The following is a 23,223-nucleotide window of genomic DNA, read 5'->3' on the forward strand; positions in this document are numbered from 1 at the left end:
GTAATAGAAAAAATAAATTTCTCTACTTAGAAACAGTGTGGATCTTCACATATACAGACCTTATTCTTTATTTCAGCATTGCTCTGAACACAAAAAGCAGAAATAAAAGTAGTGGATTTTAAATTAGTCAGGGACAAGAGGCATATGGAAAGGAATAATGTTTAGGGTGCTGAATATTCCCACAAAAAGACAAGACAAAAAACTCACTTTCAAGTATGCAGTATATAACAGCGAATAAAAAATTTAAATCTGATTCAACGGGCAAGATTTTGATGGATAAAATGCAAGTACTACCAGTTCATTTGTAAACTCAGATCAAACTGTCAAAAAAGTCAGTAGAGAAAAAACTACATTCTTGGATAAAATCCACTGTCATTTTTAAGTAGTGACACAACTCTTTCTGGATGCTTTAGGCAGTAAAATACATAGTATAAAACAACTCTAAGTATCCACCATCCAGTTCAGTATTTAGAAAAATGTGATAGTTAATAACAACCCTCACTGCCACAAAACCCCAAAAGCCCACGCAATAGCTACAATCATTAATCAAACTGAAAGAAAAGATGTTTCCATGTGCAGGCATGACTGTGCCTTGTTTCATAGTCATAGTTGTGATGCTTAAGGAAGAAACATCATCTGCTTTGGAGGCAGCAAATGAAGCAGTACTTTATCAAACAAAGGATATTTCCTGCATGGAAAGAAAAAAGCTGCCTAATACAGGTGGATTTATTTCAGTCCAAGAGAAAAAAGTTCCTTGTGCACAACTGGATACATCATGTTTATGCATCAGTGCTATGAGGGAAATTCGTAGAAATAAAAACTGTATATTATGCAGAGTGGAAAACCAGAACATCTTAAAACCTATTTACACAACAACATTTTAAACTAAACCTGGAAAAGTCACTAAGCTCTGAAGATAACCAAAACATTTAATTCAAGCATTGAAAGCAGGAGCAATGAAAGAATGATGCAACCAAGCAAATAGGAAAGTTCATTATATAATAGTGCTGTGAAACTGGCACCTTAAATACTTCAGGTCTACAAACATTAACAAAAGCCTTTGGTTTGCTGAAGTTTACAACAGCAAAAACATTGGCAGAGCTTCAGGCAAGAATCTTTAGGAACTCAGACAAGGTAACTTCATTTCATCCTTTTTTTTTTAATCCTCTAACAGGAAAAAAAATGCATCAGACAAATGCAAGAGGCCAAAGTTTAATAAACCCCACTAAACCCAAAAAATTGCTGTCATTTCCTGGTTCAGTTTTTGCACAGAGTTTATTTTGTATCATGCCTTTCATTTCTTTAATTCACTTTAAACTGCCTCTTTGGCAGTTGAACCCTCGTGATTCAACTCCTCAATTAGCACATCAGTTTGACACAGAACATATTTTCTAAGGAATGAAGCCTGGTTCTGTTCCTAATCATCCAGTATTATTCTATTTTTCAGGGCCTGCCTCCCTAATTATATTGTATTTCTTTCATTCTGTTGTCCACTGTTTGGCTTTAAGCTGCTTCTCTACTTCCCATTTCTTCAATTTCAGGAGAAAAAGTCTATCTCATTCTGTCTCTGTCCAATCTAGTGTCAGCATGTATCACCTTTTTGTTTTTAAAAAGAATTAGTATTTTTTTACCCTTCTACTCATGAAATACTTCACATTAGCAAATATATCATATACCCTTTCAAATATCTTTTCCCCAAAAATAACCTGAAAAGAAGAAAAAATTTTCACCACCAAGTTCAGCTACACACGGTGATGTGAACATTGCCTTTCACACCAAACAAGAGCCTTCACCTTCTCTGTACAATTTTGATCTTCCTTGTAATCTGACAGAACATTGGTATTTTTGAGTTTAAATTCTCTGCAGAACCACATCTTTGTTTTATGTTAAGAGGATAGGTGTTACAATGAACTACTACTCTTCAGTTGGGAGTCCTAGGCTCTGTAGGAATACACAAATCACTTTTAGGTCCTTAATACTCTAAGTGGTAAAGCATACCTATTGCTTTTTCTTCTTGGACAGGGATTTTCCACACCAGTGGCAGAAGTGACAGGAGGAGGGTGAGAAGTTCTTCCCGACATGTCAACTCCTATGTTAGAAACAAAATAGAAACAAAAGTTTTTGCACTTTTAAGAAATAGACTAGCCTTCTTTATTTTACAAAGCTATTCAACATTCAGTTCCCCCCGCGTTTCTGCTGTTCTATGCATTGCAAAAACGACCTCACTGCAGACTACTATAATCATTAACTAGAACCAATCAGAAAGCATCTAAGATATGTTACACCTCTGCAACTGTTCCTATACAAAGCTCTCCTAATTCCTTTTGTTGAAGGGATTCTTCACCCAAAGAACAAAACCAGAAGAGTCAAAAGCAAGTAAATTGTTGATTTAAACAAAGCCAACATGAAGCCCAAAACAAGTCTGAAACATCTGTAGCTACAAAAATGTAACTTTGGAAGAACTTTATGGGAAACTTTCTGCTTTCTCCAAAATTACACCTTTAAGCAAATGAAAAAGCTTACATTTATCAAGTGATGTTATTGACTCACAATAGAAAGGTGAAGTTGTATGGGAGGAAACAGGGAAGGTTACTTCTAATTAAAAAAACAGAAAAACCACTAAAAACCCCCCACTCCTGCTGGGATTCTAAGACTTCAACACTAAGAATTTCAATGCAGAGAGGTGCAGTAGAAGGCATAGAATTTAAACACAATTCCATTACTGGGTGCTATGCAGCATTATCAGAATGGTTTCAGTCCTAAAGATCAAAAATTTTCAAACACAAAAAGCTGACTTGAGCATTTTGGCAGTTAACATAGTTTACGGATATACAGCTGAAGCAACATCCTTCTGCAAAAATTCAAAGTAGCAATGAAATTAAAATACATGGTGATAAGCAACTTAAATAGTTATATAGAGAGTGCTATATAATAGATAATTTGTCTGATAAGACTATCAATTTAAATTAAGATTTTTTAAAAAATCTAAAACAATTGATGCAATGCAATTAGACATGAAAACTAACATTTTTCAAAGTCATTCTCACAACTCTTCTGATACTGAAGGTATTCTCAGCAAGACTAATTCAGAATGGGAAGCAGCAATATAGCATTCAAAGCACAATAACAAGACTGTAAAAAGCAAAATAACTTTTCAAGTTTCAGTGCTATACTTCAGAATTTGATTTTCGTCATTAATCAAATTCTTCTTCCTCCCGCCTTCTTAAAAAAGATATTTCTTCGGGAAATAATTGTTAAATTGCAGATGTTTCATAAAGAACACCACAAGCTTTTTTCTACTACTTCAGTGGATTTTTACTGGAGGGGAGGCACATGGAATCATCCCTTTTCTTCTTACACAAGAGCCAGCTGTTTTTCCAGCAGCTCTAGTCCCGAATACTCTATTAACAGCAACTACGCAGAACTCGAGTGACATCTAAAAAACCTGCACAGTTCTACAAGCGTAAGGATTCTTCTTAGCAAATATATATAATTGCAGTCTTGTGGGTTTACTGTTTAGCCTGTGCACCTACCGGCATCCAGAACCAAGCCAGCAGACCTGACTGGAGCCTTAGCGCAAGTCACTTCATGAAGGAAATGCAAACCTCCAAGATGAATTTCGCCAGCATTAACAGCTGACTTCACTTAAGACAAGGGCTGAATAAACTCAGCCCAGATTCACTTGGTTCATTATTTTTAAACACTGGGATCTGCAGTTTTAATGCACAAAGACTTAATGCACATCTCATCCTACCCATTGCTTAGTATCTATCCAATAGTGTTGAAGGGAATGAGAAGAGAAAGAAGGAAATGGATATCTGCAGCTACAGGGATACGTGCTAGACTTTTTAAAAAAAAATAGTATAAACTGATCACCTCTTCTAAAATGCATTCTCTTTTGAGCTGAAGTTACAGAATATTTACTTTCTATTATGTTCAATAGCAACTTACTTTAAAAAGGGCAAAAATATATCTCATAGCCCATAAACAAAAGGTGTATATTTCAATTTTACTTTATTGCCTTAAACCAGGAGGACCTTCTCAAATTAAAAATTGTCAGTTTGTACTCAGGTTCAGTAAACACTCATTTCTCTTGAAAATTCTAACCTATTGCTGCTTACCCAGTAGCTAACCCAGCTACTCCACTTGAGCTTCACACACACATTACTAGACAAAAGCTAGGAACTATCAGTGTGAGCTAGCAAACAGCTATATGATTAACTATTTTTTCTGCTTGTTGTTGCTGAATGACAGAATGCAACTGCAGCATATTCTTTTGAATTCCTAGTCTTCATAATTAACTCATACACTCTACCATAAAAAGGCAAGAAATCAGCACCAAGAAGAACATGAGCCAGACAAATCCACACAGTCAAAACTCAACACAGAAATTATAGCCAGTAAAGAAAAAACATTACTTGATCAATAGTAGAGTTCAGTGTGGTAAGCAAAATAAACCCACGGCCTTGAACCAAGTATTGCCCCAGTGCTGCCATATGAGTTTCTTCTTCTTCATCTTCCTTGGCCTCTGCCCTCTGGACCACTGCATTGCACAGTCTGTTGACATCCGTCAAGAATTCCCGTGCCAGTGAGTTACTGGCACTGCTCATGTCTGAGCTGCAAATAGAGGAAAGTACAGAAATTAAATCCATCAGAAAATACATTCCTTATGGAAAAAAGGCTGGGGGAAGAGAGGAGTGTTTCTTCCCTGTATCCCTCCCTCCCCTCACCAAAGGATGGAATGGTCTGTAGGACTGAGAAATCAACATACCAAGGTAGGGAGTGAGAAGGATGAGCTTAGAGAATTTCATTTATTTCAGTGAAACTTTAGCTAACAGCCTACATCCCCAAACACTCATTTTATAAACCTATCGGGTAAAAGCCCATGACACTCAGCATTCCCTCCTACTGCTTAAATGAAAGCTAATGACTTAATTTCAGCTTTCTTTGTAACCTAGATGTAAGCTTCAATCTTTGTCTGCTTCTAAAATCTATTTGAACTGAAGCATAAGGGGAAAACAGGCAGCTCTTGCACAACATTGTACAGAAAATATGTTCCTTAATAGTTTATTTGAATACATTATCTTCTATCCTGTTACATATTTCAACAGTATGCAAATTGTTTCAAGAGCAAAAAAGAAAAAACTAATGAATTAAGATAAATATGGGAGTTTCACAAATACAGCACTTTAGATTTACCAGCCCTCATGGTGTTTTCCTTCAAGCAAGGCTGAGTGGCAGTCACTATTGAAGTCTACTTAATTCAACATACAATTCTACTGTATGTGTTCAGGAGAAAATACCAAAAGCTGATTCCCAAACTGATTAATTTTACTTTAGATAAGGCACACAAGGTACTCATACATTTTGTCTATTCATTCTATCTTACAAAATCACTTTAATATAGTACACAGTCAGCACTAGTACATGTTGAAAAGTTTAAAACAAAAACAAGCAAGACCAAAGAAATGCAAGAGTCAGCTGTAGAAAACTATCAAGAAAACCAAACAAAAACAAGAATCAGTGACGGCAACTATAGAAACAAGAACATTTAATCCACATAAAACCCACTTAATGAATACTACAGCATATTTAACTCTATGTCTGTATAAACAGCTGAACTCAAAACTCAAATATTTTCATCATGTCCAAGCATAGAACATGCAAAGAGAGCCAAATATATTTAAATATTATATTGAAAGTTAACAGGTGAATTAATACTGCTTGATCGAGAAACATTTACATGCAATTATTAGGTCAAAAATAAGACCTTGTAAGAAAGAGCAAGTTTGTTAGCATTAATGGTACAAAAAGCTCCTTTTGGGGCAAGACTAAGTCCTTACACATATAATGACATTCTCTGTAGGAGTAACAGGAAGATTCTTACCAGAATTACTTTGCCAGTTTAACACATTTATCTTCTATATGGAAGAAAAATATTCTGGAAATACCACCCTTGGTTCACCTATTAAAAAAACCCAAGAAAAATACATCATGGTTAATATGCAATTTCTTTGTTTTTAAAATTCTTTTTGTAATAGCTATTTGAAGTTCATGAAGAGTCCCTGAGGGTTTCTTTTTTTTTTTGAGCTTTAAAGCTTTAGTTTTCACATTTTGCTTATGATTCTGCACAACCAAAATTCTATTAGAGAAAATAATTTGTGTGTGTAAGGTAAGTTAACATAAAGTTAATTAGTTTTTAAAATGTAAAATGAGCTAGGTATGTATGCAAGTTTAAACATTTCCCCCTAGAAACAGTATGAATTTTGAGTGATCACTACCTGCATACATAATACTTCAAGCACTTGCAGCTCTGGGTACCAGTGATAGATAGTATGAGAAACTGAATTGTGTAGTCAGGTGCTGATGTAAATGCATTTTAAACTTGTTGTTCTGTTTTGTCCTGACAGATAACCAGTCTTTATTACCTTAAAGACTGGGGAAACTATAATTAATAAGATTGGAAAGGAAGAGCATTGCATCTGATCTGTACAGTCCACCAAAGCAATTTAAGAGTTGTTTCTCTACTAAACCTTTAACCCCCTCCAGTCTTAACAGAGGATCAGAACAGGCAATGCATTTTGGTTTTTTTGCCTAAGAGAAATACTTTAAGCTACCTGTTCTGAGCTGTAACTAGCAATGAAGAAAAGACTAAGATAACAATGGGGAGAAGTAATCTCCCAATTTAGTCCAGAATGGCCAAAAAGAGCAAGACAGTTACCCCTACTACATGCTTTCACAAAAAAAATCAAAACACAACACATAACACCAGTCCTGTCTTAGTGAGCTCTGCACAAAGGGCAAAAAGTTTCTGTAACAACTCCATGAAAATGACTGCTATAGAAAGTATGCATTCATAAAGCCCCAACATCCCATATTCCTTGCTGTAAACTAATCTGTCACAGGGTTTATCAATTTTTCATTTGAAAACTTCAGGTTTCAGTTATCACAGTTCCCCTCATCCTTAGAGTGTGTTCAATCTAAAAAAAAAATTTAATCCTCCTGAAATACTCTTATTTACTTAAACAAGACTGAAGAACTCCTTAAATATGCTTTAAATCCTAATGTATGGTTTAGCCTGACTGGTTGAGTACTTCCTCTGTTGTTTCCTAGAAGACAGACACTAATAATTGCAGAGGTAATGTTTATTTCTCCAACCTTTCAGCAATTTTTGTTATCATTTTCAAATATTGAACAAGTGCTAATTACTTAGCCATTCAATGGTAACAGGACTTCTTACCAGTCTTCCTTATAGTTAACGCTAGTTTTTTAAATTAGTGTTAGAATACTCATGTTCAGTGTCATTGAGCACATTTGACCTGAGCTCAGTTTCTAACAAAGCCCTAAAATTCTCAGAAGTTATATCCACTGACACATCAGGCATATACAGAATCCAAACCCAGGTTTACTGAAGCATCCACAGATTGGGGTACTCCGGTTGCAAACTAGTCTAAACACTAAAATCTCATTCTCTAGACATAGTAAAGAACCAAAAATGCATTTGCTATCAGGAATGCAAAGGGTAACAACCAAGAAAAGCCTCAAACATTCAACTACAAAGGTCTCTGAGTGCTCATCTACAATTAATTGGGGGGGGGGGTGGGGGGGTGTGTGTGTAAGATGGCAATAGCAAAAGAGAAAGAAGAAAGACTAACTTCATTATTTTAGTATTCTCAGGTGACAATTAAATAAAAACTTCAACTTTAAGCTTAACATTGTGACAAGCATGAACATTACATGAAAGACCTCCTTCAGGAAGGAGGGAAACACTACAAGTTCCCCAGGCAAGCTCCTAATACTTGGGCTCCCTTTGAGTGCTTCAGAACAAGAAGTTTCATTGACAGCCTCACAGAAAACCAACCAATCCACACAGCTAACATTCACAATTCATTGCAAGTGAATAGCTTGCAGTTTTGCAGTTGTACTAGACTTTATTAGATTATGTAATATGATGCTGTCCATCACGTTTTAGTGTCCTTCCACCTGGAATCTCAGTCTCCAGGTTTCCTGCATTGCTCTACATGGATTTAACATATATTGCTGTATTCTAGCAAAAGGATGAATTCCCAACATCAGTAGTAAGATAAAGTACTATTTTGTTGATGCTAATGCAAAAAGACATCAAGCATGTCTTCTTAATGCAAGAATTTAATATATATTTGGTAAGGAATTAAGATGCTCTCATTCTACAGAAAAAAATGTGAAGAGATACCATGCTGGGTAATGAAGCACTTTTTCAAGGACTTATTCCAACAAGTGCTAGCTATTTCTCAGTTGTACCTGTTTCTTTTTCTACAATTAAGTTCTGAAACAGTCTGATGGTACAAATGTGCCTTTGGAAGCAGTTTCAGATATATCATTATTCATCCCATCTTGAAGCTAGAGACAAAGAACAATACAAAGGAGAACTGAAAAATAATTAAGAAGAATCAAAAATAAGCTGCATATGCACAGATGACCTCCCCTTTTGTATTTGTTACCTGACAAGATCTGAGCACTTAAAGCACATTGCTTTTCAAAGAACTCGGAACAACTTACCCTGCTGATGCTCTAGCACAGCAAACACTCTGCAGAGGTGTGGGTTTATTTTTAAAAACAACAAATCCACCCGCGCTCTAAGGTTTCAGCTTGCTTGTCGCCTTCTATTGCAGATTGTGGTACGCTGATACTACATCCTACGCAGCATAGCATTTCATCTTACTCCAAGAAAGTATGCCAACCAATTTGGTTTAAGTAGGTACTACTCTAACACAGAATTTTTCTTTTGTTTAAAGTAACACATCTTTAATTGCTGTGGTGCCTGGTAATATGGAAGCAGATGCTGCACAAAACACCTGTACTGAGGTAGAGTGCCTTAACCTGTCTTCGGATTTCAGGGATGTCATCTTAACTATGGAAAAAAGCAGAAACTGAAATATCACACATTGACTAAGCCACAAGAAGCAGAAAGAAACCTACCAGAATCTCAGTTCACCTCTGCTGAGTATAGTCCCAATGGGACAGTTACAGTCTTGGAATATACAATGTGTTGTGAGGAGTTCAGATAGCTAGCCCTGAAAAATATTCACATTCTTAAATCCCATTTCACCCTCTAGAAGAATACAATCATCATATTGCATAAAAACCACCTCAAAAAGATAGTATTTACTTCTAAAAGGAAAAAATCCACAAGCTTTAAAAAGAATAAATCACTTAACCGTGAATGATCAGACATTCACATATAATCTGCCCTCACCATGCCCATCTTTACCATCCTCAATTCAATACATATCATGTCTGCCCTCTGGCCCCTTTCTGTACCAGCTCTCGAGGGACATATTTTCTGTTTCCTCTTGTGGTATAAATCCATTTTCTGCACTTGAAACTTGTATTTTCTCTGGACTTCTTTCCATTTTTATGAAGCTGCTCATCAGCTGAGCATCTTAAAGTATAGGAATGCCTTGTACTTACTTCAGTGTACTTTAAGTCTTTAGAAGAAAAATACCAAACCCATTCTTTAAATAATTTAAAGGATGAAACTTAAAAATAAGACCAATTTAGCAGTCTTGGATACTAAATCATGACTATACTAACTCTATATAGTGCTAATGATTAGATGGTGTTCTCTCTATCATCAGTGCAACTTGGGGAAGGAAGAAAATGCAACAAAATCTTAATGTCAGAGCTAATATTCGATACATGAGAGTGAACTGGGCCTTTTATTTGATCACGTTTTCAGTAATGCATTGCCCAGAAAGGCCTGGAATGTCCAGTAATACAATAAACAGTAGTAATTATTAGAATGCTGCTGTAGTAATTTAGTAAAATGCAGTACTATGCCAAATGAAGTCAAAATGCCAGAATACTAATTTAAATTCTTACTTTCAGTAACTGTTGTCCAACAGCTACAGCAAGAGTAAAGGAGAGGCAGAAAGTTTGGTGATGGTCTCCAGTTCATACAATAGCCTGAGTTAGTGCTCTAATAAACCTACCTCCCCACATTTTTTTAAGCAATTTTATAGTATTAGTAAAAAAAAGAACTACTTTCTCTATTCTACTACTTTCTCTACCATCTCTATTTGTTGTGAAGTAGATGTCAGATTTCTTCAAATTGCTCATTAGCAAATAGTTGTACCTGTCTAAAATAACCATGCTACAGAGTGCTGTTCATACAACTGCAGTCAGACTTGAGTGCCTGTGTAAAACAAAGTGATAATGCACCTAAGGAGGCACGCATGGCACAGACTAGCCACCCGCAAACCTTAATTTCCTGAAGTTCACTATGTTATCTTCAATAAAAGCAGTCTTGACTACCAGGTTATACGAGTATCCTACTACACTAAAGGAATGACAGCCACACTCGTAAGAAAAACAAACTTACAAGAAGCTGTTTTACGGCTCATGCAAAGAGGAATAGAGAATGTGTACCTACATGAAGTCATTAATTTTGACAACAGTGTAATTTCTATAAGCCATTGTATAATACAGTTATTTCTGGCCTCCAAGCCAAAACTTGTAGCCCTTTTACCCATTCTTTAGAATAAAGTATCTGGGAATGCAAGTCACCACTGGTCAATAAAAGCTACATTTACATTACACAGTATTCATTCCATTTAGAAATTACTTGTCCCAGCCTCATTGTTTGTACTTAGCATTTATGCTCTGGAAAACATGCTTGTGACCCCTTCAGTGATTTTAACATTAATATGAATAGATCAACAATGATTTTAATCAGGTTTACTTTGGGATTAAACTTTCAATTTAAGCTCAAGCTTCTGTTAGCAGATAACAGGCATAGTGAAGAGCACTGGCACCTTATTAACACTAAAACACTCCGTAACAGGTTTTTGCAATTGTAGGACAGATTGCCAGGTTTATTATTACAGAAACTTAAGTTTATCTTGTTAGTAGCAGACACCAAATTTGACTGCCTTCTGTTTAAAGACATTTGTTAACAATAACATTAAGGGAATACTACAATTAATTCCTCTGCACCAACTGCAGAAGGAAAATAAACTAGAGCATATGAGAGTGCAATGGAGAAATATATATCTAGCATGGCCTGGAAAAAAACTGGAACATATCCTACAGGGCTGCCTTGAGATCTCTACTTGGTGGTGAAATGCAGGTAAAGCCTCAAGCTAACACATATCTGAACTCAGCATTCTTCCTTTTCTGTCCTTTTGACATTATTCAAAACTTTAAACGGGTTATAAACAAATAGCCAGCTGACACTGCTGAAGTAGGTTACACAGCAGGACCAACACACAAGCCTTTAAGAAAACAGAAACCTGCAATTCAAGCAGAGAATCAATAGCTTGAGACACATTGATGCCTTGTTTTACCAATGCAAGGCAATCAGCCAAAAGCAGAGCCTATAAATGGCAGCTAACCATCCGATAACCCTGATGTTCAAAAGCATGAGCAAACAAGAGCAAAACCAAGACACTTCAAGTTTGGTTCATTCTCAAAACAGACATACCAGGCAACACTCCATCTTTGCAGAAGAACTCCTACTTACTCTTATGTCAATTTTCTTGGCACAGTTCTACTTCTGAGAAAGTCCTTGATTTCATCAAGGAGTTCAGTAACTAGCTTTTAGTCTTCTGGGTAACCCACTATATCAATACTATTGCCAAACAAGTTATTCAGAATCTCTCTCCCCAGAATAAAGAAACAAATGAAAAACAAAAACGCTTAGTAGTTTTAGATAAATAACACATGCACTGTCCTTTAAATTAACAAGGGAAAAGTATGTCAAGTTCACAAGATGGTAAACAAGTATTATTTTAATGAACACTGAAAGGTATGTTGAGACCTTCAGAGCAATCCTGTTGCTGTATATACAACTGTGTTTATGTGTGTTTAACCTTACTAATGCCATTTTTATGTAAAAATCAAAAGTATATTTAACCCACACCTCAGCTGCGTGGGATGCTTGTCTTGCAATACCCAAAGTCTGAGAGGCCTGCTTCTACAAGTATCTTAAGCCTCCTATAAGTATGTAGTCTACTTACGTTCTGCTGCCTAGGTATTAAAACAAAATTTAATCCATGAAGCTCAGTGTTTATACAACCAGAGAATTAGAAAATTTCTACCTTTAAGTGGATGTGAAAGCATTATATATTACACTGAAAAAAAGACAGAATTTTAAGGAATTATAGTGTCTGTGCTTGCTAAAAAAACAGTCCTTAAAGAAATAGAAATACTCATTTTCTTATCGTGTGTGTTCAGGAAACATTGACATGGATGGCTAACCAGCCATTCCTAGTGTAGAACAGGAATACCAATGTAAAAAGCAAACAAGATCAGACAAATGCTATGCTAGATTTGGCCAAATTAAAGGAACAGGCACTTTCCAAAATACCTATCATATATATAAACAAGTTAACAAACCTGTAATTAGCAAACCTACCTAAGGCTATAGGCACCTAGAGACACACAAAGTGGCATTACATGTACAGACAGGTCAACTTCTCAGAAACAGTTTCAGAGACATCGTTCTTCTGATTGAGACACAGACCCGTAGTGCACCACACATGAGCAAGTGCAAAAGAAAACCCAAACCCTTCCTTACCCCAAAATTATCATCTGCTATGTATTTTCAGGCCTCAGTGGTTTTTTGACAGTTAGAAATTAAACTCCTGGGTAATTTCTTTGGGCACAAAGTTTGTTCCACACTACTCTTCCTAAATCTGGCCAGTGTATTTTTTTTTGAAGCAACTTAAAATGTATTTGCTACAGTTTAATCTGGTCCTGGTGATACATTCTGACCCACAAGTGTTTAAACTTGCTCTCCCCAACATGACTATTTCTAGAATCTCACTGTTCCTTAGCATAATTATTGGTATGCATGATAGAAGCACAACTCAGAAAGGTGTAACAGATTAACACTTATACAATATTCTTGTTTACATACTACTAAAAAACAAATCCCATTTACCCACAATTCAGTTTTTCTGTTCAACACTTTCCAAAGTGTGATCTTAGGACATTACTTCCATTAAATGAACTCTGATTTACATCCCTAGCATTTCCACTGTATACTGTCATTTCATTATTCTGTGTATCTGACAGATGTCAGTCCCTTAAATGGAAAACCTACTAACAACCCTCAAGTGCATAAGATTGTCCTACAAGGCCAATGGAGACTATTAACTCAAAACAGCAATTTTCTAACTTATTAGCTGCCACTGACTATAGAAAAAACTAGTAGCAGTACACAGGTAACCAGAAACCAAGAAAGGACAGTATTAAGATATAGTAAGCTGTGTTAAAAAGGTTGACAAAATATGAACTACCAAAACCAGAAAAGAGAACTTGGCAATAAAAGAGCAAGTGATGCAGGATCCAAGTGCCCCCAAAGGAAGCCAGTTCACATCCAAAGTAACTGCAGACTTTTTCACATATAAGCAATGCACCAGAGATCTACAAATAAAGTTGAGCATACGCAGTTTGTATGGTGTTATAGAGGTCTATAATTCCAAAAGTTAAAACCACGATCATTATGATTATAATGAATATTCTACTTCTGACACCTATCATGATGAAGCTACTGGCAAAATTTAGGATTTCAGCAACAGTCCAAGCCTACCAGGGCTTCACGCTTCAGGCAGAGAATACATGGCAAAGTCCATACTAGGGTACGGTAGAGGCCAAACTACACATTACTCAAGCCTAGCAAGCTTTAGAGATTGAGAGGGCTAACATCCCCCTCTCATCCCAGCTCCTCGAGTGCTAGTCATCCTCACACCACATCTGCAACATAATACCTTCTGGAACATGGACAACAGCTTTCCACATGTCTTACATGAAATCCCTAGCATAATTCTGTATAGCTACTTTGAGTTAATTGGTCTACTTTGACAGGAGAGTCATTTTTAAGATTGTCTCATTAAGGTCAATTCAGTGACTTTTTGATACAGTTTTTTGTGTATCAAACTACTGAAACATTCACAGCAGTGAAACACAAACAGCATTTAATCAACATTTAACTTAAACTACAAATTCTTGTCCTACTTGGTTGTGAAGTATTCACAACATGATTTGTTCATCATTTTAAAGTCTACTTGCGAAAAAACTCATTTGTATTACTTGTTTAACTCATGACAGGGCCTTTACAAATAGTATATTCTGTCACTATAACTTCAGGATGCTTAAAAAGTAAATTTGCTAAACTTAACACATATAACACAAGCAAACCCTATTCCAACTTAATATTTACTTCTTAGAAAGTATTGTTACATCAGGGACTAGAATTAAGTGTCAACTGTCTACTTATACAACACACTATCAAAAGCTGATGTGTACCATTATGTAAGAAAGGGGAAGGGAAAACATGTTGGCAGAAAAATAGTATGTTTTAGTATTTTAGTTTTAGGTCATCCTCAATTTTCCACATATAAATACCTACTACTTGACATATCTGACCCTTACTTGGAAAAAGTATTATATTAGATTAAGATTTTCAGGAGTCTTTAGCGCAAAGTTTTAAGAACTGTTCACTGCAATAATGACCAATGAAAGTTGTTGTAATGGAACAGAGCAATGCAATACCAACTGTGTGCTAAAAAAAGGCACCAGAGATTAAGTGATCAGTGCTGGGAAAGTAGTTCTTGCTAAAATTCAGCAGGTTATCAGGTTCTGCCTTGAGCTATGAAGATCTGTATCCCCTTTACAAGTTAACAGATTATCAACAATTTCCTCCTTTTGAGTCTGGATGAAATATCATTGAGACAGAGTTAATGGTGAAGAATCCCACATGCTAGCTGCATATTACACAAGTGCTTTGGGTCAGCTTCTCAACTTAACATGGAATTTTATTTAGTCATCAAACAATGTAAAACACCTGTGAATGCATTCTTGCTGAGCCTGAAATCAAGCTAAAAGATGAGATGATTCATCTACAAGATAAAAAGTACAGCACTAATGAAAGACAGGCTCTCAAACAACCACCTACACTCAAGTAATGCATTAACACTGTGCATATGTTATACTCAAGTTTATGCTTAGCTTGTGGTCTTGTACTATCCAAAGTTGTTAGCCATGTGAAATCCATTCCAGTTCATTTAAAATTTGCATATTTCAGACCACTGCATGCAGGCACAGAGAATAAAGATGCCTTAGAATAGGCATGGGGAAAGCTGGGGGCCTTCAAAGATAATGATTGCAACATTAACTGTGTTAGAAAGAAATATGCTTGCTATCACAGAAACCAGCTAAAATGCACTGAAGAATACCAAGAATACCATGAAAATGCAAGAGACAAGCTTTGCTAGCGGAATTGAAAACAAGGATCTGTTCCAGATCTTATCTGAAGTGCCAAAGGACAACACCTGTAAGAAACACATGGTACTAGAGAAAGGAACTGACAAGTATTCCACCACAAGACAGAATCTATGTAGAAAATAAGCTCTGAAACACCAGCAAGTTCTTCCAAAAGAAAACTGAAGGATGAAGATCTGTAAAACATTCAGCAGCAAAAAGGCTGAAACAGCATAGCTCCCACATGAGCCTTGCTTGCTCTGAACACTACTCAAGAGTGCTAACAAGTACTTACCCCAAAACAGACTACAAAGCAAGTCTTGACAGCCACGACTGCACAGTAATGACTAAATCTAAAGATTAAGACTAACCTCCACAGACTCTGTAGAGTGAAAGGAAAGAAGGATTCTACCACAGAAGGTAAGTCAGAAGTTCAGGGCCTCTCCAGTAGCGAGCCTACACAGACCAGCCCTGCATGACCAGGCAGACTTTCTGAATACCCTCTTACATTAACCTGCAGTACAGCAGATAGTGTGGTCTCCAAGTACAACTGGGAAAAAACACTGTAGTTGTGACCACACTGCATGTACCTGGAAATTTTAAACAAATAGAAAATGTACCATTCAAATAATGATCTGGAGGACCACACAAATCTTTTTGTAATTTATAAGATTATGCATTTTGATTGCACCAATACTCAGAGAGATAGAAGAGGCAAAAAAAGTTGAGCAGTACCTCGAGGCACTCTTGCTGAAGGGATATGAAGGAGTAAAGGCTATTCCGGAAACAAAAAGCTTAGTAGTTAGAAGAATAAAACTAGAAAGTAAAGTGCTTAAGATAAATTTTGGCATTGTGTCTAAAGTACCCACTAAGGGCAATTAAACAAGAGGGGAAGGTCAATGATCAGAGTTTAAAAAAAAAAGTCATTGATGGGCAGAAGATTAATTCTGCTTCTGGAACTTTAAAACTGGGCAGTGAAGTCCATATTTTCTATTAGCAGTCAGATGCAGACAAGACAGCAAGTAGCTATTCTGAAGGTGATATTAAAAAATGACCTAAATATGAGAGTTTCATACACAGTTATTCCAGTTAAGGTCAGTCTGCCAGCTTCTTTATAAAGTGCAAACAGCTTTGGTTGCTTTACAGAAGCAGACCCTGTACTTCTCCCAGGCTTTACAACAGAGGTATTTGTTCCAGCTGTGCTGACCCTCTTGCACTGAACCAGCCCCAGAAGACCCAGTCAACAGTCAAGAGAACTACAAGCAAAATGACTCACATCTTTCTTCAGGTAGCTTTTCTCCAGTGGGAACACAAATAAGGAACAGCTGGGATTTTTATTTTATTCTTGAAGTTGAAACAGCACTCAAAATTAGCCAAGCAATATAAACTCCAACAGAGAAACTATAATCAATAATTATATATAATTTCACTAATAATGACTAAGAGTATAAAGTTTTCCAGTATACCTATTACCAGATAGATAAATATTTAAGAAAATTCTGAACCACTGGAGAAAACTCTAAATCCATCCACAATGCAAAAAATAGCCAAACTATGTTTAAGCAGTACCCAAACGATAGATGTCTATCACACATGCACACACAAACAAGATTTTACACTGCTGAGAGATGGTTGGGGAGATGAATGAATTGTGCCAGATGAAGGCTACATACACAGCCAAGAAGCATTTTCAGTAAGCAGACATCACACAATATTTTTTTCTGCTAATGTTAAGGATTTAGCAGGACGCCAATAATCAAGCTGACTTTGTAACTGAAGTAATTTAGGCTTCTAAAAATAGTTCTAGATTAATTAGGAGTACCTTCTGGAGTTGAAAAGACCCCCCCCACAGCATTTCATCTATATATCCAGACACATAAAGGAAATTCTGCTTTCCTTTGATCTTTTGTTAATTGAAACTACAAACCAAGAATGAAACTACACATTCTTGAGTGACTCAAATCTCCCCTTATAATTGAAAGATGCAAGTAATAAAGATAAATATCAGGTAGCATACACAGTTTTACACTTTGCAGCTTCTGGTTTCTTTTCAGCAAGTCAGAAATGTTTCCTCTCCATTCTTTGAAATTAGGATTGTTAAACTCTCTTGCCTTCCAATTGAAAGAGAATAGGAAGGTGAAAGACTTGGATTTTTTGGTTAATTTTAAGACTATTTCGTGTCTGAATTACTGAATCAAAACTGGACAAATTTCAGCTCTTGCAATATTATAATCAAAGTATATTGCTGGACTTTCATCAATTCCTATAATATACTTATGAGCTATCAGGAATATTTTCTTAAGTCTTAAAATATTTTCCTTACTAATTGACTCTTTTCCAGAATTAAGACAATGAGAACTATTCATCCCTTCAGATTGCTGTTTGTTACTCATTCCTCATTTTTTTTAGTTAATACACTAAAACCTAACCAAATCAGTTGGTTACTGAGGTTAACAGATCTAGTTAGATGCTTTTTGCTATTTTTACCCCCCAAGAACACAAATCTTCAGTAAATGCCTCCACAATACTAAAGAGGAATAGATGAAGTCAGGCATTTTCTTAATTAAAACTGGACAAACTTAACATCAGTTTTAATGCTTCCAATGAAGCCTTGCATTTGACAGTAATTTCTTCTGATATTTCATCTTCCCAATCTTTTCAGAAAGATTTTTCTCCAGTCAGAAGTCTGAAGAACCAGGAATTCTCTCCTCCCATCTCACATTTAGTACTTTGTGCTCTCATACTTTTCCATTGAGCACAGTGATGCTTTTAACTGAAGTCCATGAGCTCAACTTTCTGGATGCAGGAAAAGAGGGCAAAAAAATGCATAAACATGAGGATTAGCTGAGATTGTCAGATGCTTGCTCAACCACTCTAACACAGACAGGGTTTAACAGACACTCCTCTTCCACCATCTTTCACAAACCACCATTCAACACTTTTGCCCTCCATTTCCCACCTTTCAAATTATCCAGAAAGTGCAGAAAAGCTCTTTCACCATGTAACAGTAACTCACAGTGCCTTCAGCTCCACATGGCTCAGGAAACTCATACAAACAGAAGTGTCACAGGGCAAGCCCCAGATACCTGCAGTGAACTACACAAGCTCTGAAGCGCAGAGGACAACCTTTTCAGCGCTTATCCACTGCGTGGCCAGTGCAAAATCCCACCCACAGTAACAGCAGGCAGTAATGAGTTATTTATGGTGTAGAAGAGAGCTAAGAAATAAAGTCAGAGAAGCAGAAGAGTGGAAGCCCTGCTCTTCTGTAACACACCAAAATCACAAAATACCTCAGCTACAGAATATGAAAAAAGATGAAATGTGCAGCGGTGACTAATAAAGCTAGTAGAGCTTGAGAAAAATATCCACAAAGATATAGTAGAAGTTTCAGCACTTAGAGGTATCAAGATAAAGCACTATTCCAGGACTTCACTACATTGATCACAGTATTACAGACCTATCCCTTCTTCCACATACATAAACTAATGAATTTTGCATTTAATTTTGTTCTGTCTTGCTCTCACACTCAGCAGATTTAAGCTGTATCGTCACACAGAGCATAGCATAGTTACCTAAAAATCACACTAGCAAGACTCACACTTCTACTCTAATAGCACCAAAAAACCCAACTCCTAAGAAAAAAGGGATTTTAATCAGACCCCAGGCTGCAAACAAGAACTATAAAGAGCTAATAGTTTATAGCAGGAAAAACCTCAAGACTGCACATAGCATCTTCTCCTTTCCCTTCTCCTTCACACATTCCACTATCACTTCTGTACAGAGTGCTTTGTCTGGAGGCAAGACATTCCCATGCACTAATTTCAACAAGTCCGAAAGACATGTTCAAATGCAAGACCTGAATCCAAACAGGAAAAGAAAATCTGAATCTAGTGCATTCCATCCTGCCTTATTAGTTTTTCTCAAATGACCATGACAGCTGAAGCAGGCACCCTGTGGAGCCTAAGCAGAAACCTCCACCTCCTGAGGAGCAGCTAGGGTACAGTTAAACAGGACAGCTCAGCCCACCCGACATCTCACAACTAGCAAGAAAGTGTTTCTGTTCTTCCCCAGGTACTCTTCCCCTCCTCTTCCTCCAGTTCTGCACTCATCCAGTTCCTTCTCGATGTGACTCATCTCCACAGGTTTGCAGACAACTAGTTTTTTCAGCTGGATTTTTTTGTTGTTGTGGAATTGCTGTGTTGAGGGATCCAGGCAGTTGCCACTGCCAGCAAAAGGAAGAAGGCAGGAGGGAGATCTCCCCCTTCAGCAGTAACAAGCTGTTCAATCAGCTTAGCCAGCTCAGACAAATCAGTCCAGGTGACAGAAGAGAATCAACCACAGATCTCTTCTACTTGATCTTGTCCCATTCCAAAAACAAGTATATCATCTCCAGATCAGTGCTATCTCAGGAGCTGATAGCTCCAATGACACCAGCTCAGTTACTTGATACTGTCTAAAGGCCTATCAGTCTTCATCAAGCAATAATTTGCTAGAGTAACTGACATTCTCACAACTGTCTCTGCACTGGAAAAGAAAGCAAGAGTCAAAGTAATCCCATACATATATACATACAGTTCTCCCTCTGGAGCATATTACAATCCTTTTCCAACATTATAATCCAATTTTCCAACAAGTACAACAAAAAAGATGACCGTAAAGTTGAATAAACAATATAAAACAGTGATATCTAGGCAATAGCTACTACAGTTCTTCATTAAGGAAGCCCACAGAGCCTGCCATCCTCTCAAACAGAAATAAAGTGGATATTAGTGAGGTTGTCTTGATGAGACATTCACTCCAAAGAACTTAAATTTGCCTGCAGAGGACAAGCAAGCATGTTCTGGACAGCAAGCACTTCCTGGTGCACCAGAATCCGCTTACAAAATAATCATTTCACCTTATATTGCCTCTGCTCCCTTCTGCCTCCAAAAGACAAGTATCAAAACCAGTTTTGCTTCAGAATTCCTCTATGTGCAACATCATCATATCTGAAAAGAGACCACCATGACAATGGCAAAATTCTTCAAATACAAAGGAAATTAGACCCCTGCACAAGCTGCATGGGTGTACAATTGTATATTAATAACATGGTCTATTAGAGAAGTCACTGACAATAAAAATGCAGAACTGATAGGCTCCTGAAGTGTTTGTTCATATTTCATAGTATTTGCTTACACCCTTTGAGCTTAACTTTAAAGAGAACTATATAAAAGCAGCAACTTACTTTTAGTAAATGTTAAAAATGTAGTTTCTCTTTTCTAATGTTCACACATTAAGTAACTTTCCAACAGATCCTATACTATTGTTCAAGATGCTTACAGTCTCTTTTCTTATTGTCTTAAACTGCTCTAGAAACTGATGTGGAGGCACATGAAAAACCTACCAGGGACTAAGAGAAAGGAGGAAGCAAAATGAGCATTTAAGACAACTCTTAATTAAATGGTTACTAACTTAACAGAAAAACTTACAATTAAACACTTTTAATGCAAACCTGTCTTTCAGTACAGTAAAAACTAACGGGGGAAGAAGAGAGGGAGTAACATTAAAAAAACTCCTCTTAAGAAATCTGTATACAGTGTTACAAGCCAAGTGACAACTGTCTTCCTGAGATCTCATTTATTATTAACTTTAGAAGTGAGGCATTAAAAGCTACTTGCTCTTAGCTTGCAAGATTCTCTGCCCAAAGCACAATGAGGAAGAAAGAATAGTAAAATTAAAATACCCCAGGAAAAGCTTATTTTTTTTTCTTATCAATGACAATATATGAAAGCATTCTAATTCTTCATTCACTCTATTTTAAACATCCACCTGAAACTCTCAGATCCAGTAAACTACAGATTTTCTAAGATATCTACGAGGATACTTTCTTCTTTGCACTGTTGGTCTGTTAGCCTACAGTTGAAGGCAAAAAGGAGACTCAGAGTATTTTCCTGACTCCTTACCACACTGTAGTCCTGTTAGGATAAAAGCTCCATGCAGACGTGGTCTCTCATCCAAGCAAGCAAATTCAGATCCTTCCTTCAGGAAGGGTTAAGTGTTCCAGACATCTCTTTTCTGCTACCTAGCATAAGATTATGATACACATGACTAGAACAAATCTACTTGCTGTTTTTTCTGCCAAAGGTTGTCCCACCACCTCAGATGCAACAGTACAATTTGGTTAGCGAGATAAGCTTGTGACACTAACTCCAAGTTTCTCTAGATCCTTATACTGAACCCTTACTGATTCATGCAGCAGTACAACTAAAATGGAAAAGAAAATGTCTCCCATCCAGATTTTCTTCTCTAGCCAGTTCCCATTTATAACCACATTAGATGCTTTTCCAACTCCTAGGCTACCACATTGAGTCATCTGATCTTCCTTCTGAATTTCTTCCAATTGCTCTGCTTTCTCTGATACAAGAAGTCTTATTCTTACTTCCACTGATGCACCTGCCTTCTCTCTCACTGTATAAGTAAGCAAAAGGCAGCTCTTCAGTTGGGGATACCAGGTAACGTCCAATTCTTAGATTACTTTTTTCCCCTCGCAAGAGTATCTTCACACATTCTTTCCCACGTCCAGAGAACACCTAGAAGAGTTCTCATTGCTCCTCTGTCCACTCCTTTCAATAGTGTTTTTTTTTTTTTTTTAAAAAAAGCCTAGTTCAGGTGAAGTGCCGCGACTGTTATCACGCTTCCGCGAACGGCCCACACCTGCTTTCTTTCAATTGTTATCTCCCATCCCCACCAAACGCCTTGTTGACAGCGAGGCTTTGTGCTCCGGTTTTGCACAACCGCGCCGCCAAGCGCAGCCCGCTCTAGGACAGAGCCCGCAGCACCCCCGGACCGCGGGTCGGCGTGGGACACCACCCCGCGCACACGGAGCCTCAAATGTCGCCTTTCGGTAGCAGCAGAGGCCACAAGTTCGGAAGGGGCACGCCGGACCACCCACCGCCTCACACACAGCCCCCACGCGCGGGGACCCAGCCCCGACTCCCGTCCCTGAGAAACACGCGGGCCCCCCGCGCACACACCACCAGCACCACCAGCCCCCCGCCGCCGGCGGCCACCGCGGCCCGGCCCCTGCCCCGGGGAGCCTCGGGGCGGGCAGGGCCCCGCCTGCGCCACCGGCGGCTGCTTCTTCCGCCTCCCACAGCCTCCGCCGCGCCCGCCGGCTGCCCGCGGCCCCCAGCGGCAATCTGCGGGCATCTTCACGCCGCCAAGGCGGCGGGCGCCCCGTGACAGCCCGCGCCGGCCCACGCACCGCGGCTCCCGGCGCCGGCCTCGGCCCGCGCCCCGCGGCAGGGCCTGTGCCCGCCGAGTTGCCTGCCTGCCTGCCTCCCAGCTGGCCCCGCGCCGCCAGGCAGGCCCCCCGCAACCAGAGGCGGCGGTGCCCGCCCCGCCCTTACCCGCTCCTCGCCCCGCCGGAACCAGCGCGCCCAGCCGCCCGCTCCGCTCTTATCCCGCTGACAGCGGCTCGGCAGCCCATGGCGGGAGGGCCCGGCCCGGCCCGGCCCCGCCCCGCCGCCCGCCCCCGTCGCCGCGGCAACGCCGCGCCCGCCCCGCCCCGCGCCGCCTCTCGCCCCACCTGGCTCCTCCGCTCCCGCCGCCGCCGCCGCCGCTCCGCCAGCGCGGCCGCGCGGATGTGCAGCGGGAGGCATCACGCGCGCGCCCCCAGCCAATCGGCGCGGCCTGGCAAAGCGGAGGGCGGGGCAATCCCTGGGGGCGGGGACGTGCATTCCCCGGGTGGCTTCTCACCCTCCCCTCGGCGCGCGGGGACACGCCCCTCCCGCCACGCTCCGCCCCCAGCGGCGCGGGGTTGGAGGCGGCGGCCGAGCGGGCGGCAGCGTCCTCGCGGGGGCCGCGGCCGAGGTCGGGGCCGCGGCAGTGAGCGGCGGCGGTGGCGGCGGGAGGGCGCTCCTGGAAGCGCCGCGGTCTGCCTGAGGCCGGCGGCTCCGCTTGCTCCCGTGGTCGGGTCGTGACAGCGCCTGCGCCCGGCGG

At 39.1% G+C, this 23,223-nt stretch overlaps 1 protein-coding gene across 4 annotated transcripts in view; it reads right to left on the reverse strand.

The window, feature by feature from the left end:
• Positions 1-22,879, reverse strand: part of LYST (lysosomal trafficking regulator) — an 87,270-nt gene extending 64,391 nt beyond the window's left edge. For 3 of the 4 annotated variants that reach the window (XM_074863183.1, XM_074863185.1, XM_074863186.1), the window contains exons 1-4: positions 22,632-22,727; positions 5,888-5,965; positions 4,419-4,617; positions 1,999-2,089 (exon numbers count right to left, since the gene is read on the reverse strand). In XM_074863183.1, coding sequence (XP_074719284.1) covers positions 1,999-2,089; positions 4,419-4,610 — 283 coding nt within the window. In that variant the 5' untranslated portion in view covers positions 4,611-4,617; positions 5,888-5,965; positions 22,632-22,727. Of the gene's footprint in view, positions 1-1,998; positions 2,090-4,418; positions 4,618-5,887; positions 5,966-22,631; positions 22,728-22,810 lie in introns of those variants that run through there. The other variant, XM_074863184.1, reaches the window with a different exon arrangement.
• Between the last annotated feature and the right edge of the window lie 344 nt (positions 22,880-23,223).

This window comes from Strix uralensis, chromosome 3 (genome assembly GCF_047716275.1).
Source record: "Strix uralensis isolate ZFMK-TIS-50842 chromosome 3, bStrUra1, whole genome shotgun sequence".
Classification (NCBI taxonomy): domain Eukaryota; kingdom Metazoa; phylum Chordata; class Aves; order Strigiformes; family Strigidae; genus Strix; species Strix uralensis.